This window comes from Thrips palmi, unplaced genomic scaffold (assembly GCF_012932325.1).
Source record: "Thrips palmi isolate BJ-2018 unplaced genomic scaffold, TpBJ-2018v1 HiC_scaffold_6, whole genome shotgun sequence".
Classification (NCBI taxonomy): domain Eukaryota; kingdom Metazoa; phylum Arthropoda; class Insecta; order Thysanoptera; family Thripidae; genus Thrips; species Thrips palmi.
Genome location: NW_023144633.1, coordinates 2,846,599 through 2,874,343, shown reverse-complemented (window position 1 = coordinate 2,874,343; position 27,745 = coordinate 2,846,599). Strand labels below are relative to the sequence as shown.

General features: G+C 64.5%; 3 protein-coding genes across 3 annotated transcripts; all 3 read right to left on the bottom strand.

Moving 5' to 3' along the window:
* Positions 1-1,907: 1,907 nt before the first annotated feature.
* On the bottom strand, positions 1,908-4,048 carry LOC117651975 (Down syndrome cell adhesion molecule-like protein Dscam2). Its single transcript, XM_034396602.1, has 10 exons — positions 3,962-4,048; positions 3,759-3,890; positions 3,588-3,638; positions 3,401-3,521; positions 3,244-3,261; positions 3,075-3,170; positions 2,778-2,999; positions 2,261-2,554; positions 2,151-2,179; positions 1,908-1,919 (listed from the first exon to the last, which is right to left on the bottom strand). Exons 1-10 carry the CDS (start codon positions 4,046-4,048, stop codon positions 1,908-1,910), a joined length of 1,062 nt encoding a protein of 353 aa, XP_034252493.1.
* A 1,466-nt stretch (positions 4,049-5,514) lies between these two features.
* LOC117651974 (Down syndrome cell adhesion molecule-like protein Dscam2) lies at positions 5,515-9,790 on the bottom strand. Its single transcript, XM_034396601.1, has 8 exons — positions 9,697-9,790; positions 9,239-9,400; positions 8,038-8,184; positions 7,577-7,741; positions 7,132-7,294; positions 6,491-6,615; positions 6,010-6,187; positions 5,515-5,845 (listed from the first exon to the last, which is right to left on the bottom strand). The coding sequence occupies exons 1-8, from the start codon at positions 9,788-9,790 to the stop codon at positions 5,515-5,517; spliced, it is 1,365 nt and encodes a 454-aa protein (XP_034252492.1).
* A 1,842-nt stretch (positions 9,791-11,632) lies between these two features.
* LOC117651973 (Down syndrome cell adhesion molecule-like protein Dscam2) lies at positions 11,633-27,201 on the bottom strand. Its single transcript, XM_034396600.1, has 6 exons — positions 27,062-27,201; positions 26,825-27,006; positions 26,316-26,479; positions 18,739-18,844; positions 12,584-12,634; positions 11,633-11,649 (listed from the first exon to the last, which is right to left on the bottom strand). Exons 1-6 carry the CDS (start codon positions 27,199-27,201, stop codon positions 11,633-11,635), a joined length of 660 nt encoding a protein of 219 aa, XP_034252491.1.
* Between the last annotated feature and the right edge of the window lie 544 nt (positions 27,202-27,745).

The following is a 27,745-nucleotide window of genomic DNA, read 5'->3' as shown; positions in this document are numbered from 1 at the left end:
AGGAAATCAACTTCGCAAACTGCACGATCTTGCGGAATCCCTGTTTTCCTACCCTCTTCTTGTTCCTTTGTTTCTGTTTCTGAGGGTGGCTCACTCATCCCTGGTGCACCTTGCCTGGGTCGGCGCTTGCTCTGGCAAGCCTTTGGGGACTGTGGCGACTCCTCGGGTGTAAAGGTCAGGCGTGCCTGGCTCCAGTTGAGCCTCCAAACTTCTAGTGGGCCTCTAGCCAGCTTCTTGTGCGATTGTCGTACTTGCTCGTCTGCGCCTAGTGAGTTCCCCAATGTCGTTAAGTCTAGCGAGGGCAAGCGAGCGAGTTGCCTCTTCAGAGTCTCTCGCAATGCCAGAAGGCCGCTTCCGAGCACCGTCTCGATGACCCTCCTAGCCAGCCCCACTGAGCTTGTACGCGGGCGCGGGCACTTGCGAGATGTCCTGGGGTATTTGTGCTCCACCCCCAAAAACAAAAACAACGAAACGAGGAAAGGATAGGCTCGGATGGTCAGAGGTCCTGCGGTGTGGCAGGGGTAATGGTGTCCCGCACGGTGCTGTGGGTCCTTGGAAAGCCTCTTCTGATCCAATATATTTCATTTTCAATTTTTAATAGGCTGGGAAAATTCATAAGACCTTTTCAAACTAAAACAATTACCATGGCAAATTGTAATTTCTGCTCTTAATTTTTTTCGTCGGGAACTAAGAATCATCTGCTTTCATGGACGTTCTTTGAAGTTAAATTTTTTGGTCAAGTTTATGAAAATTGGTCTTTTAACTTTCATTTTAGGACGTTGTAGTGACTTTCAGCACGAACTGTGGGTGCCGAAAATTCTTTTTTAAGGTGGTCTTTAAGATCCCGAAGTAGGGGAGCAATCGGCTCCTGACACCTGAAAACGTTCCCTTGTGAGGCAGTAAATTCGTCAGATAGATGTAGGCTGCTTTCTCATTGTGAGACGTCATTGTTAGACGTCCATCACAAAAATAACGACTAATTCACTTGTTAATAAATCATTAATCCAAACACAACAAGAGCACCTCTAGAGTGGCTCATTACTCAACCTTGGAAAAGTAATTTCTCCATGAATGTCTCCTCATGCGATGGTGCACAATCTAATGCTTTCACATGGGGTCTCCGAGACCGTCTCTACACTCGCCAAAAGCAAAACCGAAGACGGAGGATGGTGGCTCTACAGCCAATGCGGCAGGTGTCCGTGCTGGAGGGTTTGGGCCCGGAGGTCCCGGTGGTCCCTGGGAGCTCTGTCTCTGGAGCGGCGGGGCGCCATGGCCATGTCCAAGCCGCGGCCGACCTCAAGGTCCAACGCAAGGTCCAGGTCCTCGTAGCGTTGCAGCTCCAGCTGCAGCTGTTGGTAGTGCTGGTACAGGCTGTACAGAGAACTGCCGCCCCCGCCGCCTTCGAGCTTTAGTCAGTACCGCCGCTCCTGGTACAGGCTGTGCAGCGGGATCCAGTCGGGGGACTCCTCCTTGCCGCGTATCTTGGTGTAGACCGCGTCGCCGCAGCTGCCGTACTGCAACACCGCGAAGCACCGGTAAGTACTAATCTTAAACTTGTCAAAATTTCTGCAAATGTATGCTCACCATGCACACGGTGTGTTGCGGGGACTGCAGGGGGTGCCGGTGCACGGGCGACAGCCCCGGTCCCGGGGTGCCCGGGGTCCCCGACGTGCCGCCCGCGCCGGGCAGCCTGAAGGTGGCGTAGGGGTTGATGTCCTCGCGCCGGCCCAGCGACACGCGCATGGGCGTGGGCAAGAAGGGGGCGGCGTCGGCCGGGTCGCGCACCGAGTCACGCTCCCGGCCGCCGTGGTGGCCGTGCTGGCCGTGCTGGCCGCCGTGGTGGTGGCCCGGCACGCCGCCGCGGAGCCCGCCCAGCGGCGCCGAGCCCTTGCCCAGCGGCGGCTCCGTCAAGTCAGGGCCTGCAATCATCAGCCGACTTGTACCTCGTCCAAAGAACAGCCCGCCGTCGGGGCTCGGGAGGTGCACGCCCCGCCCTTACCGTGGCCCTTGTCCCCGCCGGGGTGGCGCGCGCGGTGCCGGCGCCGCAGCAGCACCACGACGAGCCCGGCCCCCGCCAGCAGGAGCGCCCCGGCGCCGCCCGCCAGGCTGGCCACCCCCGCGACGCCCAACGCGGGGGCGCCGCCGCCCGCGCGGCCGCCCGGCTCCGGCGGCAGTGTCGCTGCGAACAAGACGGAGAAACGGGGGTAACGACCGCGCCCACGTCTACCTCACTCGCAGTGTCTCTCTCTCTCTCTCTCACCGCCCGAGTTGGTGAGCGTGACGAACTCGTAGTTGACGACGGTGGAGCCGGCGCTGTTGTGCGCTGTCATGCGCAGCGTGTACCAGGTGGCGGGGCTCAGGTCCAGCACCGAGTACTCCTGCCGGTCCACCTGCACGTTGTTGGACACGAGCGTCCAGGCGTGCTCGTGCCGCAGCTTGTACTCCAGCACCAGCGAGCTGATGGGGCAGCCGGCGTCCTGCCAGGAGCCCAGCCACAGCGCGATGGACGTCGAGTTGACGCGCAGCAGCTGCCCGGCGTCCGGGGCCACCGGCGCTGCGGGCAGGGACGAGGGTTCGAGTACCGGTGGAGGCGGACAAAAGTCCAGACGCGTTTTGAGCTCCATTGTCGCCAAAATAACTCGAACCGAAAGTTTGACCGTGACCCCACCAATGGATTCCTCGTTCGGAGAGCAATCCATTGGTGGGGTCACACGTTCGGTTCGAGTCCTAGCAAAAAAAAGAGCAGGCCCGGTATTTGAACCCGGGCGTCCACTTACGCGAGCCCTGCGTGCGGGCGTGCAGGATGGCGGTGGGCAGCCCCGTGCCCAGCTGGTTGAAGGCCGACACGTAGATCTGGTACTTGGTGCCACACAGTAGGCCCAGCAGGCTGTGCGTGCACACGGGCGCGCTGTCCGAGCCGTTCTTCGTCGTCACCTGGTCCACGGACAGCTTCGTCTTCTCCCACTCGCCGAACTCGCGTTTGAAGTGCAGGTAGTAGCCTGCGCAGACATCCTCGATAGAAGTACCAACAAGCAGAGGCGCTTTGCTTAGACGTTTTCCAGTGTGCTACCGACCTGTGGGCGAGGCGACGCCGGAGCCGGGCTTCCACTGGATGCTGAGTGACGACACCGTCGCTGAGGCCACCCGCAGCGCCAGCGGCGTCGTGGGCACTGGAACAAAACAAAGCGGCGATGAGCGGGGTCGTCCTAGCAGTGTCGCGGAACGAGGGAACGAACGACCTACCTCCTTTGTTGCGATTCTCTGCAGTCCGAGAGGCAGCAGGGAGAGAAGCACACCGATTACAGAAGGGTCAGTCAAACTAAGAGGCCGAGAAAGTGGTTCAGTAACGGGGAAATAGGGTTTTGGCGGCGAGTGTCTGGGAATCTGAGGTTCCACCTACCGTCCACGCTGACGTAGTACGTGATGGCGTCTTTGCCGCCAGTGTTCTCCACGGCGCACGTGTAGTTGCCCGCGTCCGAGGCCTGCACGGCGACGAGGCGGAGCTCCCCGTCGGCGGTCACCTGCAAGGAGGCCAACGTGCATCAGCCGGTCCACGCTCCGCCCTCGGCGTCCTCGACTCCACGTACCTGCAGACGGTCTCCACCGCGCACGGGGTCCGACTGCAGGGTCCAGGCGCGCTGCGGCGCCGGGTAGCCGACCGTCCGGCAGGGCAGCTTGACGTCGCGCCGCACCTCGGCGACGACGCGGCCGCCAAAGTCCACGACGCGCGCGGGGGCGGCCTGTGCCGGCGCCTGCACCACCCTCCGCGACGACGCCCCCAAGCCCGCCGCCGTCATGGCCGCGGCCCAGAACTCGTAGCGGTGGTGCAGGCGCAGGTGCAGGATGCGGTAGTGGCTCTGCGACGGCGGCACCTCGAACTCGTCCTTGGCCTGCGGGTTAAAACGACGATGGTAACTAGCTCCGGGAACTTTAGCGACTCGACACGGCTATCCGCACGCACCAGCCCCATCCCGTCCAGCGACCGCATGAAGATCTTGTACTTCCTGAGGATGCCGTTGGGGTGCCTGGGCGAGCGCCACGACAGCATGATGGACTCCGAGTCGATGACCAGCGCCTTGATGTCGGCCGGCTCGCCGGGGACTGCAAGCAGGGAAGGCCACCGTCAGCCGCTCGCGTCGCTCCGTCTCTCTCGCACCAATGATTGATTCGACTCACCGTCCTCGTGCGTGCGGCAGAACACCGGGCCGGCCGGCGCGCCGTCGCCCTTGCCAGTGTAGGCGCGGACCTCGACGCTGTAGTTGCGGTAGCTCTCGAGGTGCAGCAGGGCGAGGCGCAGGTCGCGCGTCGTGAGCGCGTTCTCCTCGCCGTCAACCTCGTCGGGCCACAGCAGCTCGTCCTGGAACGCCGAGACGTGAAAGTGGAGGCACTGCACTGTAGCGAGGACCCCGAACTCCCCAACCTCGACGCGTACCTGCAGGGCCTGCTGCGGCAGCGGCCGGAAGACGACGCGGTAGCCGAGTAGGCGGCCGCGCGCCACGTGAGGCGGCAGCGGCGCCCAGGACACGAGCACGCTGCTGGAGGACAGCGCGGTGCACGACACGTCCTGGGGCGCGGCGCCGGGGACGTCCTCGTCCGTCGCCGCCACCACCTCCGCCGACGTCGGCCCCGCCCCCGCGCGGTTCAGGGCGCTCACTCGCACCGCGTACCTGCCGGGGAGAGAAGAGTGAGCATCGGGCGGGACTCGAACCCCGGGCGCAGGCGTCGCCGCTTACCTGGTGAATGCCCTCAGGCCGGACAGGACGATGAAGGGCTCCGGGCCCGGGTCGGCCTGCACGGTCTGCACGGCGTCCATGTCGTTCTCCAGGTAGTCGAGGCTGGAGCCCAGGCTGGAGCCCAGGCTGGAGCCCAGGCCGGGCCCCAGCGCGTGCTGCAGCACGGCGTCGTCCTGGGACTCGGGCAGCGGCGGCAGCTCCCGGAACTGCACCGAGTACCCCACCAGCTCGCCGTGCTGCAGGCTGGCCTCCGGGGGCTGCAAAGACGTAGTGTCACGACATAACGAAACTGTCTCGTGCCACTCGGTGGTCAGGCCGGGCGGCCAGGCACGATGAACTGCGAGTCCACCTCGCAGTGCACTCACCTCCCACACGATGCGCAGCTCGTCGGGGCCCTGGGCCACGGCCCGCAGCGCCCTGGGCGCCCCCCCGGGGGCCTCGTCCGCCGTGCGCAGCGGCACCAGGCTGGCGTTGCCCGCCCCCAGGGCGTTGACGGCCTGGACGCGGACCTGCGGCACGCCGTGGAACACGGTGGAACACGCGGTCAACATCCCTCACTCACACCATCACACACACACGCGCGCCACGAGAGGGTAAACCATGAATTATGCCAGCCAGGATCTTGCTCCCCATGTGTGCCGAGGAAGTGTAGGTTCTCCACTTTAGTGGCGGGTCGCGGGTGAGTGTGAGGGCCAGAAAAACGCAAGTTTTCCTCATTTCCCTGGCGCTTTTTACTGGTCGCCTGCGACCAAAGGGACTGCCAGGCAAAGCCACGGGCCTTTCATTGTTTTTGGCGTACCTGGTAGGCGGTGGCGGGCTGCAGGCCGCTGAGCAGGGCGCCGCGCTGCGACGGCTCCACCTCGGCCTGCCACTGGCCCGAGGCGTTGGAGTAGGACAGGCGGTAGGCGGTGAGGGGCGAGTTGCCGGCGTAGGGCGCCTCCCAGGACAGGTTGGCGGCGCGCGACGCCAGCCCCGTGACGCGCAGCTGCGGGGGGGCCTCGGGGGCCTCCTGCACCGTCAGCACCACCTCCTGCCGCGCGGCGCCGAAGCGGTTGGAGGCCACGCACGCGAACCGCGCCGAGTCCACGCGCTGCACCGCCCGCAGGGTGAGTCTGGCCGGTGTCAGCAACACGCAACATTTCACTCCGCCGCGGTGGCACTTTGCAATGGAATACACGCACAGCACAGCTCCCCCCGAAAAAGAGGAGCGCGTCGACGAAAGCAAAAACAAAAATACCCGCGAAATTTACATGAAACAGATTGCGTAGGGTCTGACCTGGACGTGACGCCGACCTCCGTGGCGTCCTCCTTGGGCTTGAGCTCCTCGAAGCGGCGGCCCTCCCTCGTCCAGTGCAGGCTGAGCGGCGCGTCGCCCTGCGCCTGGCACTCCAGCTCCGCCGTGGAGCCGCGCGCCGCGCGCACCGTCTGCGTGGGCCGGTCGAAATGCGCCGGCACTGCAAGGGGAGCACACTGTGAGGCACGCAGCCACGCCACAGTGGGCCAGAAGACCGGTGGAGGCGGACAAAACTCTAGACGCGTTTTGAGCTCCAGAGTCGCTAAGCAGGACTCGTACCGAACCTGTGACCCCACCAATGGATAGCTCTCCGAACGAGGAATCCATTGGTGGGGTCACTCGTTCAGTTCGAGTCCCATTTAGCGGCTCTGGAGCTCCGAACGCGTCTAGAATTGCGGCCGCCTCCACCGGTCTTCTGGCGCACTGTACACACGCGGGCAGACGGGCAGGCAGACGGACTGACCGTGCACCGTGAGGAAGACGGCGCGGCTCAGCGGCTTGCCCATGCCGTTGCTGGCAGTGCAGTGGTAGAAGCCGCGGTCCTCGCGCGCCGCCGCCTCGATGAGCAGCGTGCCGTTGTCCAGGACACTGCAAAAGGAAAGGCGACGTCAATCATCGTGCGCAAAGCCCGGAGGATTTATCCAACTTTTCCTTTTTTTTAAAGAACGGTAATCCGACCCTGAACCTTTAAACGCGTGTTGGCCGGGCCGGGGCAGCGGCGCGCCTTTTTCGTGTCCAATTAATTCGAGTCGCCCGGCAAACAAGGTGGCCGAGCGGCGCGGCGCAGGGCGGCGCAGCGCGGAGCGGCGGGGACGATTAAGCGTGAGGAACAGCGCCGCCAAACTTTCCAGACTGGAAGTAGCAAGGCGCGGCGGCGCGAAAGCGTGGCGAAAGCGCGGCGAAAGCGCGGCGAAAGCGCGGCGAAAGCGCGGCGAAAGCCCGGCGAAAGCACACTGAAAGCGCGTCCGAAGCGGGGGCTTCAGTGGCGAAGCGAGCGAGGTGACGCGCGGTCCTCGCAGTTACTGTCAACCTCAGAAAAATGACGAAAGATAGTCCGGCCGTTTGGCCGGGGCGGGGGATCGAACCCCGTCCCGGCGCACTTACGGGTGTGTGACGGCCGCCTCCTCCGGCCGGAAGTACTGCGACGCGCTGGGCCCGGCCCACGAGATGGTGGGCTTGGGGAAGCCCCCCGCGGTGCAGTGCAGCAGCGCGGTGTTGCCCTTGAGGACCTCCGTGGGGACCGGCTCCACGGACCAGGTCGGCGCCACTGTAAACAAGGCGTGACGTCATAGCGGCAGTCGAGGCGGCACGGCGCAGGCGGACGGAACTCTAAACGCGTTTTGAGCTCCAGAGTCGCTAAAGAGGACTCGAATCAAACGTGTGACCCGACCAATGGATTTCTCGTTCGGAGAGCAATCCATTGGTGGGGTCACACGTTCGGCTCGAGTCCGATTGAGCGACTCTGGAGCTCAAAACGCGTCCGGGAGTTTGGCCGCCCCCACCGGTCTTCTGGCCCACTGTGCGCTGGCTGCTTGCGGTGGACGCGTACCCGTGACGACGACCTGGGCCGACCGCGACGCGATGGCCGCCGCGTTGCTCAGCTCGCAGGTGTAGTTGCCCGAGTGGGCGGGCTGCAGCGCGGGGAACGTCAGCGCCGTCGAGAAGTCATCCAGTGTGCGCGCCACCACGCCGCCGGGGAGCGCGCCCGCCGCGTCTGGAAGGGCAGCGGGCAGAGCGTTCAGAGGGCGTCAAGCAGACTCAACGTAGCGCCCGCGAAGTGGCGGGTAGGCAGCGCGCCGCGTGCACGCGTTCGCCGGGACTGCCTACCCTCGAGTCCGCAGGCGCTCCCAAGGCAGTGTCGCCGCGATGGAAACAACGCACATCTCATTGCACCAGTGCACCGGTGTCGGAAGAATCTGAGCTCGCAGACATTACCTGAGCGTGCTGAGGTTGGCAACCCTTTCGACGCTGACGGCCTGACGGCACACTGCTAGTTGGCGGTTGGCTTACCTGAGCCGGCCCCCGACAGCGGCACGCCGTCCTTGAGCCAGCGGAAGCGCAGCGGGCCGTCGCCGCGCGTCGCCAGGCACGTCAAGTAGAGCCTGGAGCCTCGCAGGTAGTGCGTCTGCTCCGACAGCGGCGCGATCTCGGGAGCCTCTGCAACACGCCGAGGCGAAGCGCGCCGTCAAGCCGGGCCGTCAGGCCGACATGTCAACACGGCGGCGTTGTTTTGTTTTCGTCGTCGGCGCCCTTTTCATTCTCTGCCGGGGATGATGTGTCGAGGACAGCCCTCCGCGTAGCCGCGCGCCCCCGGAGGCGGAGGGGCTCTTTATGTGGAGTCCGGGACGCGGGACGCCAGACGCCAGGGTCAGCCGATGAGGGTCGACGCCAGGGTCAGTCCCGGGCGGGGGCGAAGAGGAATAAAGGAGTCGAGGAGGACGGCAGAGGCAGAGGCGGAGGCGGCCTTCATCTGCCGCGCGGACGGAAGTTTGGAATAATATCGGCGGCGTCCCGGCCGGAAGCTGGCGCGGCGGCTCGCAGTGCAGTAGCACGCGGCGCGGGGCAGGGGCTCGCAGTGTAGTACCGCGCGGCGTGGCGCGGCGCGGCGCGGCCGCAAGGACCCCCGCGGGAAGCTCCTCCATGTCATATGCAGGCCAACGAGGGAACGGACTCCAATACAAAAAGAGAAAAGGCCAGTGGGGGAGGGGAGGGTGCCCCCGGATCAGTTGGGCGTGTCGAGTGCCGTCGTGCCGCACCCTTTCCTACGACAAGGGCGGGGGGGGGGGGGGGGGGTCCCGACGGGTAGGAAGCCAGCCGGGTCGTGCGAACGAACACCGCGGCGAGGTGCGGGTCCTGCGGGGACACGGAGGGGGGGGGGATAGATGAGTCCTCCTGGCCGTCCATAAGAAAAGCTGCCATCGCCGAGGGGAAATTGAACGGAGCTAGTACATTGTGAGTTGTGATTGCGTCGCCGGGGGAGGAGAGGGGGGGGGAAAGGGTCGGGGAGGGGACAAAAAAGTGGGAGGGGGGGAGGGAGATTAAGGGCGGGGGCTGCCTAGACCTCACGGCCTTCTAGAAATTGATTAAAGAACGAGTGATTGGTCGTTCAAAACCAGAAAGTTCAATTTTTTTGGTGGTGTGCCACTGGCGTTTCTGTATTTCGCAGGGCTGGTGGAATGCCGCCAAGTCGCAGCAGCGTGCTCGTGCTCACCCAGGACCTTGACGGCGACGCTGCGGCGCGCCGACTCGCCGCCCGGCGCCGTGGCGATGCAGGCGTACTCGCCCTCGTCCACGGCCTTCTGCACGTCCACGACGACCAGCGTGCCGTTGGGGAAGACGCGCTGGCGGTGCGGCGACGTGGGAAGCGGCCGTCCTGCGGGTTCAAACAGTTGTGAAATTTCAAGTAAGTGGAAATGGTTACAATGCAGACGCACAGTGGGCCAGCAGCCGGCGCAGGCGGCCAAAGATCTAGGCGCGTTTTGAGCTCCTGAGTCGCTAAATGGGACTCGAACCGAACGTGTGACCCCACCTACGGATGGCTCTCCGAACGAGGAATCCATTGGTGGGGTCACACGTTCAGTCCGAGTCCCATTCAGCGACTCTGAAGCTCAAAACGCGTTTCGAATTTTGGCCGCCCCCACCGGTCTTCTGGCCGAATGTGAGACGTACCGTCCTTCTCCCAGGTGATGGCGCGGATGGGGTGGCCGGCGACGAGGCAGCGCAGGGCCTCGTCGCGGCCGGCGACCAGCGACCTCGGCGGCATGGCCTTGACGTGCGGCGGGCCGCGCAGCAGCAGGTGCGCCGAGTGGCGCGCGCGCCCCGCCGCGTTCGACGCCTCGCAGGTGTACTCGCCGGCGTCGTCCGGCTTCAGGGCGGTCACGTTCAGGTAGCTGCGGAAATTCAGTTTCGGTGTTGTTTGCTCGATTAAAAGACCGGAAGTGGTGGAAAAGGGGGCGGGGGGCGTCGCACAGTGGGTCAGAAGACCGGTGGAGGCGGCCAAAACTCTAGACGCGTCTTGAGCTAAATAGGACTCGAATCGTACGTCTCGACACCTGTAAGGAAAAGGCACGCAGTAGCGGCCGCGCGATCCAAAAGGCGCTCAGTTGCGGCCCTGCGATCTGAAAGGCACGCAGTTTGCCGCGCGCGATCCAAAAGGCACTCAGTTTGCTCCGCGCGATCCAAAAGACACGAGTTTATGGCTGGCGGCCGGCAAACTGCGTGCTTTGGATCGCGCGGGGGAAACTGAGTGCCTTTTGGATCGCGCGCGGCAAACTGCGTGCCTTTCAGATCGCAGGGCCGCAACTGAGCGCCTTTTGGATCGCGCGGCCGCTACTGCGTGCCTTTTCCTTACAGGTGTCGGTCTGACCCCACCAATGGATTGCTCTCGGAACGAGGAATCCATTGGTGGGGTCACACGTTCGGCTCGAGTCCTGCTTAGCGACTCTGGAGCACGAAACGCATCCAGAGTTTTGGCCGCCTCCACCGGTCTTCTGGCCCACTGTGCGTCGGGCAGCAGGCAGCGACGAGCGACGTCAAACTTGAGCCTCGCCGCCAACTTCTTGCTCCGAGATGCGAAAAATAATACCGACGGGGTGGGGCGCTGGCGCTGCCGGGCGCTGCCGGGCCGGAGAGACTCGCAGCCGCCGCAACCGGCCCCAGTCCGCCAGCCGCCAGGTCGTCAGAGAAGTTTGCTCGCGAACGTCACAAGTGTTAAAATGATGTTACTACGAAAACAAGGCTAATTAGGACAAGCCTGGGCCGGGCTGCATTCCCCACTAGCGCGGCCAGTTGCAGCGAGAAGGTGGTGGCTGGCGGGGCTGGCGCCACGGCGCCGCGGCCAAAGTTGGGAAGACGGCTTCGAAATAACGCCGCGAAAACATGGAGTAAAGTACGGAGCCGAGAAATGGGGGCCGGTGAACATTGTCGTGCGATGAACCGGGCTTCGATCGTGGCCGTTGGAGGAACGGCTAGCGGCGGACGCAGCGCGGCGCCGGGAGGAAAGGGGGATGGACCTGGAAGGACCTCTCAGAAGCTGCAGTGCAGTCTGAATCCGAGAGCCCTTTTCATCGCGTCTGTCTCTCTCGCACTCATGGGGCGTCCCGTGCAGGTGCGAGAGAGACACAGCGACGACTCTCGGAATCAGTCTGCTGCACGGGCTGCTGCCCTTTATGAAAACCTTTTGCCGGCCCCGCTAGACCTCCCTTCCCCCACACTGCATGCAGCCGGCGCGGCGCCGTCCACGTCAGCCAGTCCCACATCGCGCACTCTCTTATAATCCTGTCAGCGCTCGCCCTCGCGCGGTGCTCTCTCTCTCACTCTCGTGGCGCGCCGCAGCGGTGCGAGAGAGACTGTTAGGGATCGGACAGCGAGATACACACAATTCCTGCCCGCCAGACTCCGCCGCCGCACTCTGGGAAAAAATCACAGTAAATCCTGTAGTGATAAGTACAGCTGTCACTGTAGTTCAGAGTACAGGATTTACTGTACTTTTTTGACAGGATCTACTGTACTTTGTACGGGATTTACTGTACCACAGGAGTGGAGTACGGAATATCCTGTACCAGGTACAGTAAATACTGTCGCCAGGCACAGTAGATCCTGTGTTCTAAACTACAGTAAATCCTGGCAAAAAAATTAACGGGATTCACTGTGGTTTTTTCGCACAGTGCGCCGAGGTTTTCTATCCGTCCGGCGGCGTGATGCGAGTGTGTACTGTGCCTGGCCTGCCTGCCCGGCCGCACACAAGTTTCTTCATCAAGCCATTCCTACTCGCTATCTGCTTATTTATGGGCGCGCTGCCTCCGCGGTGCATCGCGCGTGGCGCATCGCGCACAAAGCATGAGTTGTTGTTGTCGCGCGGCGCGGTTCGCTCGGCGGTTCGCTCGGCGGTTCGCTCGGCGGTTCGCTCGGCGGTTCGGCGGGGCCGAGGGAAAGGACCAGGTGTGTCCGGGAGGCGTGCTTGCAGCACGGCGGCACGGCGGGGAGCAAAGCCCGTCAAACTCCGACAGGGACCGGGGACTGGGGGAGAGACGCCGAACCCAAATTTCACACACAACTCCCTTCGGGGGCACTTTGAATCCGGCGCTCACTGTCACGAAACAAAAACAATGAGGCCCCGCTTGAAAAACAACAACAAAAACGTCACGCGAGATCGGGATGATGAGTGGAAGGGGCGGGGAAGTCGTCTTTTCTCATCGGTGACGTCATTTCTGGACGGGCAGTGCAGTGCACAGTGGGCCAGAAGACCGGGAAGACTCGAATCGAGCAGGTGACCCTACCAATGGATTCCTCGTTCCAAGAGCAATCCATTGGTGGGGTCACACGTCTGATTCGAGTCCCATTAAGCGACTCAGGAGCTCAAAACGCGTTTAGAATTTAAGCCGCCTCCACCGGTCTTCTGGCCCACTGTGCAGTGTGGTGGCGTACCTGATGACCTTGTCGCCCTCGGCCCGGTTGGAGACGGACGCCCTGGCGGGCAGCGCGCCGCCGTCCAGCGTCCAGGCCACCTGCGGCGTGGGCGCGCCCCACACCTCGCAGCGCGCGCTCCAGGCCGCGCCCGGCGACAGCGTCTCGTTGGGGAACGTCGCCAGCAGCATCGGCGCGGCGTCTGCGGATACAAAATCACGAGTTTAACAAAAAAATTACATAAAAAAGTTACGATTTAAAAACTAAATCCAAACTAAAAAGCAAAACTTTAAAAATAAGAACTAAACAAAAAAGTAAAATTGCCGCGAGGCCGTCGCGCTTCCTCTGCCGCGACACTGTCGCGCTTCCCCTGCCGCGACACTGTCGCGCTTCCCCTGCCGCGACACTGTCGCGCTCCCCCTGCCGCGACACTGTCGCGCTTCCCCTGCCGCGACACCGTCGCGCTTCCCCTGCCGCGACACTGTCGCGCTTCCCCTGCCGCGACACTGTCGCGCTTCCCCTGCCGCGACACTGTCGCGCTTCCCCTGCCGCGAGGCCGTCGCGCTTCCCCTGCCGCGAGGCCGTCGCGCTTCCCCTGCCGCGACACTGTCGCGCTCCCCCTGCCGCGACACCGTCGCGCTTCCCCTGCCGCGACACCGTCGCGCTTCCCCTGCCGCGACACTGTCGCGCTTCCCCTGCCGCGACACTGTCGCGCTTCCCCTGCCGCGACACTGTCGCGCTTCCCCTGCCGCGACACTGTCGCGCTTCCCCTGCCGCGAGGCCGTCGCGCTTCCCCTGCCGCGACACTGTCGTGCTTCCCCTGCCGCGACACTGTCGCGCTTCCCCTGCCGCGACACTGTCGCGCTTCCCCTGCCGCGACACTGTCGCGCTTCCCCTGCCGCGACACTGTCGCGCTTCCCCTGCCGCGAGGCCGTCGCGCTTCCCCTGCCGCGACACTGTCGTGCTTCCCCTGCCGCGACTCTGTCGCGCTTCCCCTGCCGCGACACCGTCGCGCTTCCCCTGCCGCGAGGCCGTCGCGCTTCCCCTGCCGCGCTTCCCCTGCCGCGACACTGTCGCGCTTCCCCTGCCGCGCTTCCCCTGCCGCGACACTGTCGCGCTCCCCCTGCCGCGAGGCCGTCGCGCTTCCCCTGCCGCGACACTGTCGCGCTTCCCCTGCCGCGACACTGTCGCGCTTCCCCTGCCGCGACACTGTCGCGCTTCCCCTGCCGCGCTTCCCCTGCCGCGACACTGTCGCGCTTCCCCTGCCGCGAGGCCGTCGCGCTTCCCCTGCCGCGACACTGTCGTGCTTCCCCTGCCGCGACACTGTCGCGCTTCCCCTGCCGCGACACCGTCGCGCTTCCCCTGCCGCGAGGCCGTCGCGCTTCCCCTGCCGCGCTTCCCCTGCCGCGACACTGTCGCGCTTCCCCTGCCGCGCTTCCCCTGCCGCGACACTGTCGCGCTCCCCCTGCCGCGAGGCCGTCGCGCTTCCCCTGCCGCGACACTGTCGCGCTTCCCCTGCCGCGACACTGTCGCGCTTCCCCTGCCGCGACACTGTCGCGCTTCCCCTGCCGCGCTTCCCCTGCCGCGACACTGTCGCGCTTCCCCTGCCGCGAGGCCGTCGCGCTTCCCCTGCCGCGACACTGTCGTGCTTCCCCTGCCGCGACACTGTCGCGCTTCCCCTGCCGCGACACCGTCGCGCTTCCCCTGCCGCGAGGCCGTCGCGCTTCCCCTGCCGCGACACTGTCGCGCTTCCCCTGCCGCGCTTCCCCTGCCGCGACACTGTCGCGCTCCCCCTGCCGCGAGGCCGTCGCGCTTCCCCTGCCGCGACACTGTCGCGCTTCCCCTGCCGCGACACTGTCGCGCTTCCCCTGCCGCGCTTCCCCTGCCGCGCTTCCCCTGCCGCGACACTGTCGCGCTTCCCCTGCCGCGCTTCCCCTGCCGCGACACTGTCGCGCTTCCCCTGCCGCGAGGCCGTCGCGCTTCCCCTGCCGCGACACTGTCGTGCTTCCCCTGCCGCGACACTAACGCGCTTCCCCTGCCGCGACACCGTCGCGCTTCCCCTGCCGCGAGGCCGTCGCGCTTCCCCTGCCGCGCTTCCCCTGCCGCGACACTGTCGCGCTTCCCCTGCCGCGCTTCCCCTGCCGCGACACTGTCGCGCTCCCCCTGCCGCGAGGCCGTCGCGCTTCCCCTGCCGCGACACTGTCGCGCTTCCCCTGCCGCGACACTGTCGCGCTTCCCCTGCCGCGACACTGTCGCGCTTCCCCTGCCGCGCTTCCCCTGCCGCGCTTCCCCTGCCGCGACACTGTCGCGCTTCCCCTGCCGCGCTTCCCCTGCCGCGACACTGTCGCGCTCCCCCTGCCGCGAGGCCGTCGCGCTTCCCCTGCCGCGACACTGTCGCGTTTCCCCCTGCCGCGACACTGTCGCGCTTCCCCTGCCGCGAGGCCGTCGCGCTTCCCCTGCCGCGACACTGTCGTGCTTCCCCTGCCGCGACACTGTCGCGCTTCCCCTGCCGCGACACTGTCGCGCTTCCCCTGCCGCGACACTGTCGCGCTTCCCCTGCCGCGACACTGTCGCGCTTCCCCTGCCGCGAGGCCGTCGCGCTTCCCCTGCCGCGACACTGTCGTGCTTCCCCTGCCGCGACACTGTCGCGCTTCCCCTGCCGCGACACCGTCGCGCTTCCCCTGCCGCGAGGCCGTCGCGCTTCCCCTGCCGCGCTTCCCCTGCCGCGACACTGTCGCGCTTCCCCTGCCGCGCTTCCCCTGCCGCGACACTGTCGCGCTCCCCCTGCCGCGAGGCCGTCGCGCTTCCCCTGCCGCGACACTGTCGCGCTTCCCCTGCCGCGACACTGTCGCGCTTCCCCTGCCGCGACACTGTCGCGCTTCCCCTGCCGCGAGGCCGTCGCGCTTCCCCTGCCGCGACACTGTCGTGCTTCCCCTGCCGCGACACTGTCGCGCTTCCCCTGCCGCGACACCGTCGCGCTTCCCCTGCCGCGAGGCCGTCGCGCTTCCCCTGCCGCGCTTCCCCTGCCGCGACACTGTCGCGCTTCCCCTGCCGCGCTTCCCCTGCCGCGACACTGTCGCGCTCCCCCTGCCGCGAGGCCGTCGCGCTTCCCCTGCCGCGACACTGTCGCGCTTCCCCTGCCGCGACACTGTCGCGCTTCCCCTGCCGCGACACTGTCGCGCTTCCCCTGCCGCGCTTCCCCTGCCGCGACACTGTCGCGCTTCCCCTGCCGCGAGGCCGTCGCGCTTCCCCTGCCGCGACACTGTCGTGCTTCCCCTGCCGCGACACTGTCGCGCTTCCCCTGCCGCGACACCGTCGCGCTTCCCCTGCCGCGAGGCCGTCGCGCTTCCCCTGCCGCGCTTCCCCTGCCGCGACACTGTCGCGCTTCCCCTGCCGCGCTTCCCCTGCCGCGACACTGTCGCGCTCCCCCTGCCGCGAGGCCGTCGCGCTTCCCCTGCCGCGACACTGTCGCGCTTCCCCTGCCGCGACACTGTCGCGCTTCCCCTGCCGCGCTTCCCCTGCCGCGCTTCCCCTGCCGCGACACTGTCGCGCTTCCCCTGCCGCGCTTCCCCTGCCGCGACACTGTCGCGCTTCCCCTGCCGCGAGGCCGTCGCGCTTCCCCTGCCGCGACACTGTCGTGCTTCCCCTGCCGCGACACTGTCGCGCTTCCCCTGCCGCGACACCGTCGCGCTTCCCCTGCCGCGAGGCCGTCGCGCTTCCCCTGCCGCGCTTCCCCTGCCGCGACACTGTCGCGCTTCCCCTGCCGCGCTTCCCCTGCCGCGACACTGTCGCGCTCCCCCTGCCGCGAGGCCGTCGCGCTTCCCCTGCCGCGACACTGTCGCGCTTCCCCTGCCGCGACACTGTCGCGCTTCCCCTGCCGCGACACTGTCGCGCTTCCCCTGCCGCGCTTCCCCTGCCGCGCTTCCCCTGCCGCGACACTGTCGCGCTTCCCCTGCCGCGCTTCCCCTGCCGCGACACTGTCGCGCTCCCCCTGCCGCGAGGCCGTCGCGCTTCCCCTGCCGCGACACTGTCGCGCTTCCCCTGCCGCGACACTGTCGCGCTTCCCCTGCCGCGACACTGTCGCGCTTCCCCTGCCGCGACACTGTCGCGCTTCCCCTGCCGCGCTTCCCCTGCCGCGACACTGTCGCGCTTCCCCTGCCGCGAGGCCGTCGCGCTTCCCCTGCCGCGACACTGTCGTGCTTCCCCTGCCGCGACACTGTCGCGCTTCCCCTGCCGCGACACCGTCGCGCTTCCCCTGCCGCGAGGCCGTCGCGCTTCCCCTGCCGCGCTTCCCCTGCCGCGACACTGTCGCGCTTCCCCTGCCGCGCTTCCCCTGCCGCGACACTGTCGCGCTTCCCCTGCCGCGACACTGTCGCGCTTCCCCTGCCGCGACACTGTCGCGCTTCCCCTGCCGCGACACTGTCGCGCTTCCCCTGCCGCGACACTGTCGCGCTTCCCCTGCCGCGACACTGTCGCGCTTCCCCTGCCGCGACACTGTCGCGCTTCCCCTGCCGCGACACTGTCGCGCTTCCCCTGCCGCGCTTCCCCTGCCGCGACACTGTCGCGCTTCCCCTGCCGCGAGGCCGTCGCGCTTCCCCTGCCGCGACACTGTCGTGCTTCCCCTGCCGCGACACTGTCGCGCTTCCCCTGCCGCGACACCGTCGCGCTTCCCCTGCCGCGAGGCCGTCGCGCTTCCCCTGCCGCGCTTCCCCTGCCGCGACACTGTCGCGCTTCCCCTGCCGCGCTTCCCCTGCCGCGACACTGTCGCGCTCCCCCTGCCGCGAGGCCGTCGCGCTTCCCCTGCCGCGACACTGTCGCGCTTCCCCTGCCGCGACACTGTCGCGCTTCCCCTGCCGCGCTTCCCCTGCCGCGCTTCCCCTGCCGCGACACTGTCGCGCTTCCCCTGCCGCGCTTCCCCTGCCGCGACACTGTCGCGCTTCCCCTGCCGCGAGGCCGTCGCGCTTCCCCTGCCGCGACACTGTCGTGCTTCCCCTGCCGCGACACTGTCGCGCTTCCCCTGCCGCGACACCGTCGCGCTTCCCCTGCCGCGAGGCCGTCGCGCTTCCCCTGCCGCGCTTCCCCTGCCGCGACACTGTCGCGCTTCCCCTGCCGCGCTTCCCCTGCCGCGACACTGTCGCGCTCCCCCTGCCGCGAGGCCGTCGCGCTTCCCCTGCCGCGACACTGTCGCGCTTCCCCTGCCGCGACACTGTCGCGCTTCCCCTGCCGCGACACTGTCGCGCTTCCCCTGCCGCGCTTCCCCTGCCGCGCTTCCCCTGCCGCGACACTGTCGCGCTTCCCCTGCCGCGCTTCCCCTGCCGCGACACTGTCGCGCTCCCCCTGCCGCGAGGCCGTCGCGCTTCCCCTGCCGCGACACTGTCGCGCTTCCCCTGCCGCGACACTGTCGCGCTTCCCCTGCCGCGACACTGTCGCGCTTCCCCTGCCGCGACACTGTCGCGCTTCCCCTGCCGCGACACCGTCGCGCTTCCCCTGCCGCGACACTGTCGCGCTCCCCCTGCCGCGACACTGTCGCGCTTCCCCTGCCGCGACACTGTCGCGCTTCCCCTGCCGCGACACTGTCGCGCTTCCCCTGCCGCGACACTGTCGCGCTTCCCCTGCCGCGACACTGTCGCGCTTCCCCTGCCGCGCTTCCCCTGCCGCGCTTCCCCTGCCGCGACACTGTCGCGCTCCCCCTGCCGCGAGGCCGTCGCGCTTCCCCTGCCGCGACACTGTCGCGCTTCCCCTGCCGCGACACTGTCGCGCTTCCCCTGCCGCGACACTGTCGCGCTTCCCCTGCCGCGACACTGTCGCGCTTCCCCTGCCGCGACACTGTCGCGCTTCCCCTGCCGCGACACTGTCGCGCTTCCCCTGCCGCGAGGCCGTCGCGCTTCCCCTGCCGCGAGGCCGTCGCGCTTCCCCTGCCGCGACACTGTCGCGCTTCCCCTGCCGCGACACTGTCGCGCTCCCCCTGCCGCGACACTGCCGCGCTTCCCCTGCCGCGACACTGTCGCGCTCCCCCTGCCGCGACACTGTCGCGCTCCCCCTGCCGCGACACTGTCGCGCTTCCCCTGCCGCGAGGCCGTCGCGCTTCCCCTGCCGCGAGGCCGTCGCGCTTCCCCTGCCGCGACACTGTCGCGCTTCCCCTGCCGCGACACTGTCGCGCTTCCCCTGCCGCGCTTCCCCTGCCGCGACACTGTCGCGCTTCCCCTGCCGCGAGGCCGTCGCGCTTCCCCTGGTGGTCAACTTTGCAGACTGTCTTTTGTTATATTTTTGTTGTAAATGCCGGCGAGGCTGTGCGGTGGTCGGTACCTCCGAGTCGCAGGTGCGCCGAGCCCTGCGCCGCCTCCTGGCCGTTGCTGACGAAGCACTGGTACATCCCGCCGTCCGCGCGCTGCACCGACTCCAGCCTCAGCACCTGCAAATCAAAGTTTAAACGAGATTAGACGCCTCTGCCTGCCTGTCTGTCTGTCTGTCTGTCTGTCTGTCTGTCTGTCTTTCTGTCTGCCTGTCTGACTGTCTGTCTGTCTGTCTGTCCGTCTGTCGGTCTGTCCGTCCGCCGGCCGCCCGGTGGAGGCTGCGCGGATTCCGAATGGATTCCGGTTATGCGGCGCGCAGGTGCCGTGCCCCGGCAGAGCCATCCGTTACGAGCGAACAATTCCACTGCAATTAGCGGGCCGGCCGAGGCGAACGACGAGCGCCAAAACTCGTTCCGTCATTCCTCGACAAAGAAACACAAAGTCTTCGTTTCGTTCTCGGCCGTGAGTAGTTTACAGAACTTTTCAGGGGCACGAGGGTTTTGGCTCCCCCTTTGCGTTCGAATGCGGCGCGCTTTTTGAGAGGGGGGATTAGGTTTAAGTGGAGCTGACCGTAGCCTGACGGACGCACAGTGGGCCAGAAGACCGGTGGAGGCGGCCGAAACTCTACACGCGGTTTGAGCTCAGAGTCGCTAAATGGGACTCGAACCGAACGTGTGACCCCACCAATGGATTGCTTTCCAAACGAGGAATCCATTGGTGGGGTCACACGTTCAGTTTGATGCCTGTTTAGCGACTCTGGAGCTCAAAACGCGTCTTGTGTTATGGCCGCCTCCACCGTTCTTCACCCACTGTGGGACGCCTGCAGTTTGAGCTGTGGGTCGCCCGCCTCACGCCGGTGCTGCCGCGGTGCCTACCCTCGGATCCGCAGGCGCTCTCTCTGTCTCTCTCTCTGTCTCTCTCTATCTGTCTCTCTCTCTCTGTCTCTCTCTCTCTCCGTCTGTCCGTCTGGCTGGCTGGCGGGCTGATGCCCCTCGGATTATGCAAAGCTTTCCTTGCGTGCCAAAATGCAAGTCCGCCCCCGGCCGGGCTCGAACCCGGCGCCGCACGGCCGCACGGCTCGCCGCCAAAACACAGCCAGCGCCGCACTCCGACATTCCGAGCAGTCGGACTGGCTATCCTTCCGAAAAAGCCTCTTAGCGAGCTGTTCCGGCTCAATCAGAGGAACGAGCTCTCTCTCTGCTCGTTCGTCGTCGCCCCGTCTCTGTCGCACTCGTGGCGCGCTCCGCGAGGCTGCAGGATTGCCGTCCTGGCCGCCGCGGCACCGTCATACGCCTCGCCCTCAGACCTGCTCTTTCCAGACCCTGCGGTAGTCCTGCGGTCGCGGGGGAGGGGGAGGGAGGAGAGGGGCAGGGAGGGGAGGGGAGGGGGCAGGGAGGTCGCCAATCGGCTCAAATGACCCGCAAACACAAGCCGCCCACACTCCCAGCCAAAAGCGCCATTAATGCGCTTAATGAAGAACAACACCCACGCTAACTGGTGTGGAGTGTGGTGCCGCGCTCGCCTGCCTTTGGGAAAGACTGTCTGTCTGGAGAGACTGTCTGCCTGTCTGTCTGTCTGTCTGTCTGTCTGTCTGCCTGTCTGTCTGTCTGTCTGTCTTTCCGTCAGAAAAGACTGTGACTGGAAGACTGTCTGCCTGGAAAGCCGCCGTTCGAAACCTTCCCACACTGCCACACCTCGGGAGCGCGAGAAAAGCGAGCCAGCCCGTCCCATCCCCACGACGCCGTTTCGGCCGTTTCGGCTTTAACGGAACCGGCAGTGCGGAAACACGGACCGATCGCGCTGCCCGCCGATAGCCGACGGGGCTCGGCCTCCGACCGACCAATCAGACGACGACACGCGAGGCGACGCCGGGCGGCGCCGGCCGGTCGTTGGGGGACGCTCGTTGGCTCGTTACTGCACGCTCCGCGCGCTGAGAGCGACTGGTGACTGGTGGTTGTGTTTGTCGTCGTGTTGCCGTGCGTCGGCCGTGTCACCGGGGAGACACACTGGGGCGGGGAAAAAAAGCCGTGCGTGTGTGTGTGTGTGTGTGAGAGAGAGAGAGTGCGTGTGTGTGTGTATGGGGGGGGGGGGGGCACTGGAAGATCCGCCTTGGGCAGTCGAAGAAACGACGCGTCTGGAAAGCAAGTTAGCCGAGCCGCGAAAACCGCGGAGGCCGCCGCAGAGAAGCACTCGATGAATTTTTCACGACTTTTTAGCGTGGCTTCTGGACTTGTGTTTGGCTTGGCGTCAAAGACACGCCGCTACATATTATTATACTATTATTATACTATTATATTAGCAAGTTTGCTTGGCTGGTTGATACACTGAAAGGCGGCGGGGAAAGTTTGGGAGGGTCCTCTCCAAGGAGACGGGCCTCGCGACCGAGACAATCAGTGCCAGTGCCCTGGCAAAAATCGGGGCGGGGCGGGGGGGTCTGACATTAGGGACGCGAGGGGGCATCCTGTAACTCGCCGCTAAGGGCCTGTAGAGAGCGGTCCTTACGACGATGTGATGATAATGAGTGGATGTAGTTCCTCGGAGCGCCTTGCTGGCGGGGGAGAGACTGGCGCTGCGTGTTTTGTGTTTGTCGTGGGTGGGTGGACGCGCCACTGCAAGCGTGAGCCCCGGACCAGGGCTGGGACAGATACTTTATATTTTTACCTAGGTACAGATACAGATACTGGATCAAAAAAGTACCTAGGTACAGTTACAGGTACTTGATCGAGCTCAGTACCTAGGTACAGTTACAGGTACTTTGGCAAAATACCTAGGTACTTTTCAGGTACTTTCAGATATTTTGATATTTCAACACATCCGCCCAGTAACGCAACCAAAACAAACCTCGCGCGACTTTTTCGTCCCTTTAAACTTTCTTGCGTCAATGACCCTTTTCATGCCAACGTGTGTGCTGTTTACAACCCCGATTCGTCACGCCGCATCGTCGGCGGCTCCAGGGACCATCCTTGACCTCGCTCCTATAATGGGATGGTTCCGGTAACGCATTTTAGGGACAAACCCTATGATCCCTGCTGAGCTGTGTCCATTGTTTCATAGTGCAAGTCCTCTGCGTTCACCTTGGCAGTGCGTGCGGTGACCAGACCTGCCACATGGAGCCCGGAGGAGGCACATAAAAAGGGGAGGGGGCCGAATATCTGTTTCTTCCCCGAAAACAGGCAGTCCTCTGAGTGTCTCTCTTTATCCCCGCACTGTTGTGAGCGCATCTCATTACCCGCCTTTCCCTACATTCGCGCCCAAAAGTACCTGTAAAAGTACCTGCAGTTCTAGATAAAGTTACTGCCCAAAATGTACCTAGGTACAGGTACAGTTACAATTGTGACCTGAGTACCTAGGTACAGTTATAGGTACCAAAAAAGTACCTAGGTACAGTACCTAGGTACTTTTTACCTAGGTATTTCCCAGCCCTGCCCCGGACACATTGAGGAACGGGTTTCGCAGGGAAATTCGCAGTGCAGTGTCCGCCCGGCCCGAACGGTCTCTGTCCCACATTTCCGCTGTGGCATGGCGGTGGTCTCACTGCAGCCGATCCACTGCAAGAAGGGCCCGGCCGGCGAGCGAAATCAGTGTGTTGCGGTGCCAGTGAATGACTCACCGCGAAAAACGAAAAAATGTGGCGGGATTCGAACCAGCGCCCCGGCGGGCGGGAGGTGCTCCGGGTCTCGCTTTTGCCGCTTTTGCCTTGTTATGGTCCCGGCTCAGCGCGATGGCCTCACGATAGCGTTAAGTGCCGCTCAGGGAGGGAAGCCCCGCGCAGGCCCTGCTCGTCCTGCTCGTCCTGCTCGTCTCGGCCGTCTCCATCGCGGGGCCCCGTCGGCGGCCCCGTCGCCAGCCCCGCCGCCCCCGAGACCCCCCTCAAGTGCGTCCGCTGCGCGCTGCGCCCGCCCTGGCCCTGGTCCGCTCCAGCCAGCCCCGCCCCGGCCGAGGCGGTAAACTTGCGCTGAGCTGCCCTCGGATGCATTTAAAACTAAGGGCCTGTGGGCCCCCCGACCCAGCAGCCCCCCTCCCCCCTCCCTCCTCTCCTTCCGGGGCCGCAGTCGCACAGCCTCACAGTCGCAGAGTCGCAGGGACAGCTGTAAACAGCTTCGCTTTGCGGTGTCTTATCTTTAAGACCGCTGCGGCCGGAGAGGACCGGGACACTGCTCTGTGGCGTCCTAGCGTCGCGAGGACGACAACGGACAGGACAACAGAGTCTCTCTCTCTCTGTCTCTCTCTCTCTCACACACACACAAACACACACACACACAAACCGAGCTCGGGCGTGGAATTCCATTAGGGGCATCTGCTCCGCGCGCACACACACGCGCGCACACACACGCGCGGAAACGCGCACCTCCTCGTGGGCGTCCTGGACCACGACGACGACGCCACGTCGAGGCCGAGAGTGCGACTGATGGTGTGCGGAAGTAGGACGGCCCGACGGACAAGAAACCCCGAGACTCGCTTCTTAGAGGTCCCCGGCGGGTTGGTTGATTCCGAACTCGGCGTCCATCTCTCTCGCACTCGAGCGGGCGTTCCGTGGGAGTGCGAGAGAGAGACGGAGCGACGCGAGACGGACCACCACACTGTTCGGAATCAGCAAAGTAGCATGCTCAGATCCCGTCGCGAAACGGGGTTCCTAATCGCTTCGTTGCGCGTGGCGGGGCGTGGCGGGGCGTGGCGTGGCGGGGCGTGGCGGGGCGTGGCGGGGGGTGGCGGGGGGTGGCGGGACGAATCCAGGTGACTCCACAGAGCCGCTCCCCTATCATTATCATGTCGCAATCGGGGCTAAGTTAGTCAAGTTTCAGAGCCGAGGCCCCATTGGGCCACACTGTGGGGCCCCGTCCGCCCCGGCCGCCGCGTCCCGCAGGCTGCAGCACGCCTTGCCGGCCCACTGCAAAGGCGTCGCATTTCGTCGCAGTGAGCACCGCGAGTCACGTGACAACCAGTGGGCTTTCCCGAACACCAGTCGAACTCGAACCGAACATGAGACCCCACCAATGGATTGCTGTCCGAACGAGGAATCCATTGGTGGGGTCACACGTCCGGTTCGAGTCCTGTCTTGCGACTCTGGAGCGCAAAACGCGTCTAGAGTTTTGGCCGCCTCCACCGGTCTTCTGGCCCACTGTGGCCCGGCCGGAGGGGGGGGGGGGCACTCTTGCCTAACCTTCTTATCTGAGCGGCCCACTTGCCCTGCCCGCCTCCCTGCCCCAGTCGGTCCACTCCGCTTAATCTGATTCCATTGCCATCATTGTCAGTCTTATCGCAGCCAAACTTGCGCGCGCAAAGTGTCCCCCATTCAAATCAGTGTTTCAGCTCCGACTCGCACGGGGCCCGGTTCGTCCGCGTCGAAGCAGCAGGCCTGCCAGCCTCAACAACCAAAGCGGGAAACTTGCAAAAAAAAGTGAAAATTTTGGATGGTAGAATTTAGTGCAAAGTTTGCCAGGGATTCAACCATAAAGCCGCGAACCGAAACTACTTAAAACACACCCTTAAATGCGCCTGCCTGCCACATTTCAGGAGTTGTTTCCCTGCCGGGCCGGCCTCCGTCTTGGACTCGCTCCGCCAACCAGCGCCGCCACCTGCTTCGCGCGCCTCGCCGCCCTCCCTCAATCCAACGCGTCCGAAGCGCGCTCTCAGTGCTACCAACCTAACTTTTTAATTCAATAAAAACTTGAAGCGGCAAAAGCAGCTGTGCAGGGATGATTCCTGGAGTTGGTGGTGGGTAGCGCGCGGTAGCGCGACTACAGTGGGGGATAGTTGGCGCGCGTGGGCCCGTCTGGGCCCGCTCTGGCGGGGCCTGGCCCCCTCGGGAGTGTTGGTAATGCGACTGATGTTACGTGTGTTCCTCGGAGAACACGCCGCGGAGCGCGGAGCAGCGCGGAGCAGCGCGGAGCGAGGCGGCACGAACGCCGCCATGCGTCTCCCGTCCCTCTGCTCCGGCCCTGCATTCTGAGACCCCCCCCTCTCCCCCCCTCCCCCCCCCTCTCCCCCCCTCTCCCCCCCCCCCCCCCTCTCTCTCTCTCTCTCTCTCTCTCTCTCTCTCTCTCTCTCTTCCAGGTAGAGCCATGTTCGCAAATCCGGCAAAGGAAATGGCGGCGGCGGGTTTGCACAGTCGGCTCCTGCAAATGCTGCAAGTGCACCCGGCGCCGGAACCGGCGGAACCGACGCACAGTGGGCCAGAAGACCGGCGGTGGCGGCCAAAACTCCAGACGCGTTTTGAGCTCCAGAGTCGCTAAACAGGCCTCGAACCGAACGTGTGACCCCCACCAATGGATTCCTCGTGTGGAGAGCAATCCATTGGTGGGGTCACACGTTCAGTTCGAGTCCCATTTAGCGACTCTGGAGCTCAAAACGCGTCTAGAGTTTCGGCCGCCTGCACCGGTCCTCTGGCCCACTGTGCAGCGTGCTGCAGCGCCAGCAAAGAGGGCAGCGAGGCGGCGGCGCGGCGGAGGGCTACTTCGAGAGGTCGAGGGAGAATCGAGAACATCGAAGGGCGCAGCCGGCCGCCGGGTTGCCTACCCTCGAGTCCGCGGGCGGCGGCCGCCAGAGAGTGCCAACTCTACAAAAATTCTAACTTCGTACGTTTCTTGAGCGGCGAGTGTCACACATGACTTTCCCCTTAAATCCTAAATTTGTCATCCAAGGCAGGGCGTGTGGTTTACGAGACGCGGCGAACTCGAAGGAGTGGAACTTTTGTTTTTGTTGAGTTGGCAGTCCCTGCCAGGAGTGAGGCCCGGAACACGCGCTTCCTACGGCCATTTCCAGCCGGCAACTCTCGCGGTGATTGAAAGCAGTGGGTAAAGCACGACCGAGAGGGAGAGAGAGAGAGAGAGAGCCAGAAAGGGACAGAGGGGGCGAAGATGGCCCGGAATATTCCATTCGCTGCCAGGCCAGGGCGGTCGCGCCACGGCAGACGCATACCGCGCAAACGCACTGCGCAGACCCATCCCCCTGGCCCCCGCGAAACAAAGGCAATTTACCAAACCAAACAGACAATCAGTTGGCTCGTATTTCAGCGCAGAGACACACACACACACACACACACACGAGAGTCATCCCAGGGAGAAGAACAAGACTAGGCTCTCGCTGATGTACGGCTGGGCGATCGTTATGAGCGGGCAGATGGTTGCCTACCCTGGGCCGCGCACGGGGCAAGTCGCACTGTCCATCCAGTCAAACAGCAAAAGAGGAAAAAGGGGAACCCGACGGGGCAAAGCAAAGAGGAGAAAAGTGAGCCAGGGTCAAGGGAGCAATTCTGGCCGGGTAGCGGGGCGAGGCTGCGACACCGTCGCCTTCGTGATAAAACTTTGGCGCCAAAGTCTTCGACAGCCCGTGATAATGATCGCGACTTCCGCAGTAGGGCCTGCCTCGCAGTGGCGTGGCTCGCAGTGTGGGGGCGCTCCCGGAGCACGTCACGGATCCCGTGACACGCCTCGGCCTTCGGGCCGCCCCACCTTCACCTTGGCGGCCTCTGGCCTCGCCGAACAAACAGGTGTCCGCTCCGCCCGGAAAACACCCCGATTCACTCTGTCTCTGTCGCGCTCACGGGGCGCGCCGTCGCGGTGCAAGCGAGAGAGATAGACGCACACTTACGTGTCCGGGGAGGATCTGTACGCCCTTGCCGGCGGAGAGCTGCTTGCCGTTCTTGAGCCACGACACGCTGATCTGCGGGTGTCCCTCGGTGGTGCAGTTGAAGTAGGCCGTCCGGTCCACGTCCACCGTCTGCACCTGGGGGCTGATGTAGGCGGCCAGCGGCGCTGCAGCAGCAAGGTTTTAATTCGTGTCTGCGTCGGACAGTGGGCCAGAAGACCGGCGGAGGCGGCCGAAGCTCTGGACGCGTTTTGAGCTCCAGAGTCGCTAAGCAGGACTCGAACCGAACGTGTGACCCCACCAATGGATTCCTCGTTCGGAGAGCAATCCATTGGTGGGGTCACACGATCGTTTCGAGTCCCGTTTAGCGACTCTGGAGCGCAAAACGCGTCTAGAGTTTTGGCCGCCTCCGCCGGTCTTCTGGCCCACTGTGCGTCGGGCCGTGCGTGGAGCGACAACAAACTTCCACGCCTTAAAAAAAACGTAAATGAGAAACGAGTTGTGGAACTCACCGTTGATGACGACCGAGGTGGACACGCGCTCCGTGCCCACCGAGTTGTTGACGGCGCACATGTAGAGCCCCGCGTCGGCCAGCGTGACGGCCTGCAGCACCAGGCTTCCCTGCACCTGCCGCACCCTGGGCGGCGACGCCACCACCGGCACCGACTGCCCGGCCCGGTCCACGCGGAACCACCTGCAACAGTCAGGTTCACAACACTTTTAAAGGGCTTTTCCAGCAGGGGCAGTACTGAAAAAATGGTGAGAGACAGATACCAAGATCCTGAGATTTTTGTCGAGACTTTTTTTTTGTCTGCTGAAGACTCTGCAGCACTTGTTTTACACTGCCAGGTGCCAAATTTTTTGGAAATGGCGGACTTCCCAGACTCATGACGATCAGTCGACTATGGGTACCGTCCTTTGGCTGGAAAGAAGGGTTCATCTCCGCGAACAGAAAGTCGACTTTCTGAAAGTAATTATTCCCTTCTTCGAAAAAAAAATCTATCAATCCGCACGCCTAATGGTTTCACTGCGGCTGAAAGGCCAGGAGGAGACTGAAGGCCCGGCCGCGTCGATAACTGCATTATTTTCGGGGTGGCTGATAACAAATGAGGGAGAAATTGCTGCCCCCCCCCAAACCTCTCTCTAATTAACGAGCGGGGTATCTCCCCGTCGACAGGCCTCTGGGACCCACCTATTCCTCTCCAGTTCAAAATCCCCTTTTATATCTTTTTAATCGGCCATCCGATTCCCCGCCGGCAGCGCAGGCGCGTCCCGTGCAGCGTGAAGGCAGCTGCACTGCCGTGGATGCGGCCCTGATAAACCTCCACGGTTGATTCTGTTTTTGTTGTTTTTTGTGTGTTTTTGGCTGTCGAGGGAAGCAGCGCCGCGTGCGGTTCAGCCTATCTCCGGCGGCGTGCAAGTCGCGGATGCAG

Bases quoted from the DNA above. Each gene is read 5' to 3' on its own strand.
- LOC117651975 (XM_034396602.1), bottom strand. From the start codon at position 4,048: ATGCTGTCGTGGCGCTCGCCCAGGCACCCCAACGGCATCCTCAGGAAG. The intron at 3,522-3,587 runs GTACGTGGAGTC...GCCTCCTTGCAG, and splicing joins GCGGTGGAGACCGTCTGCAG to GTGACCGCCGACGGGGAGCT. The intron at 2,180-2,260 runs GTGAGAGAGAGA...TCTTGTTCGCAG, and splicing joins CACGCTCACCAACTCGGGCG to CGACACTGCCGCCGGAGCCG.
- LOC117651974 (XM_034396601.1), bottom strand. From the start codon at position 9,790: ATGCCGCCGAGGTCGCTGGTCGCCGGCCGCGACGAGGCCCTGCGCTGC. The intron at 7,742-8,037 runs GTAAGCCAACCG...CTGCCCTTCCAG, and splicing joins GCTGTCGGGGGCCGGCTCAG to ACGCGGCGGGCGCGCTCCCC. The intron at 7,295-7,576 runs GTACGCGTCCAC...CCTTGTTTACAG, and splicing joins GGCCCAGGTCGTCGTCACGG to TGGCGCCGACCTGGTCCGTG.
- LOC117651973 (XM_034396600.1), bottom strand. From the start codon at position 27,201: ATGAGTCTGGGAAGTCCGCCATTTCCAAAAAATTTGGCACCTGGCAGT. The intron at 27,007-27,061 runs GTACTGCCCCTG...TGACTGTTGCAG, and splicing joins TGTCTCTCACCATTTTTTCA to GTGGTTCCGCGTGGACCGGG. The intron at 18,845-26,315 runs GTAAGTGTGCGT...TTTGATTTGCAG, and splicing joins TACAGATCCTCCCCGGACAC to GTGCTGAGGCTGGAGTCGGT.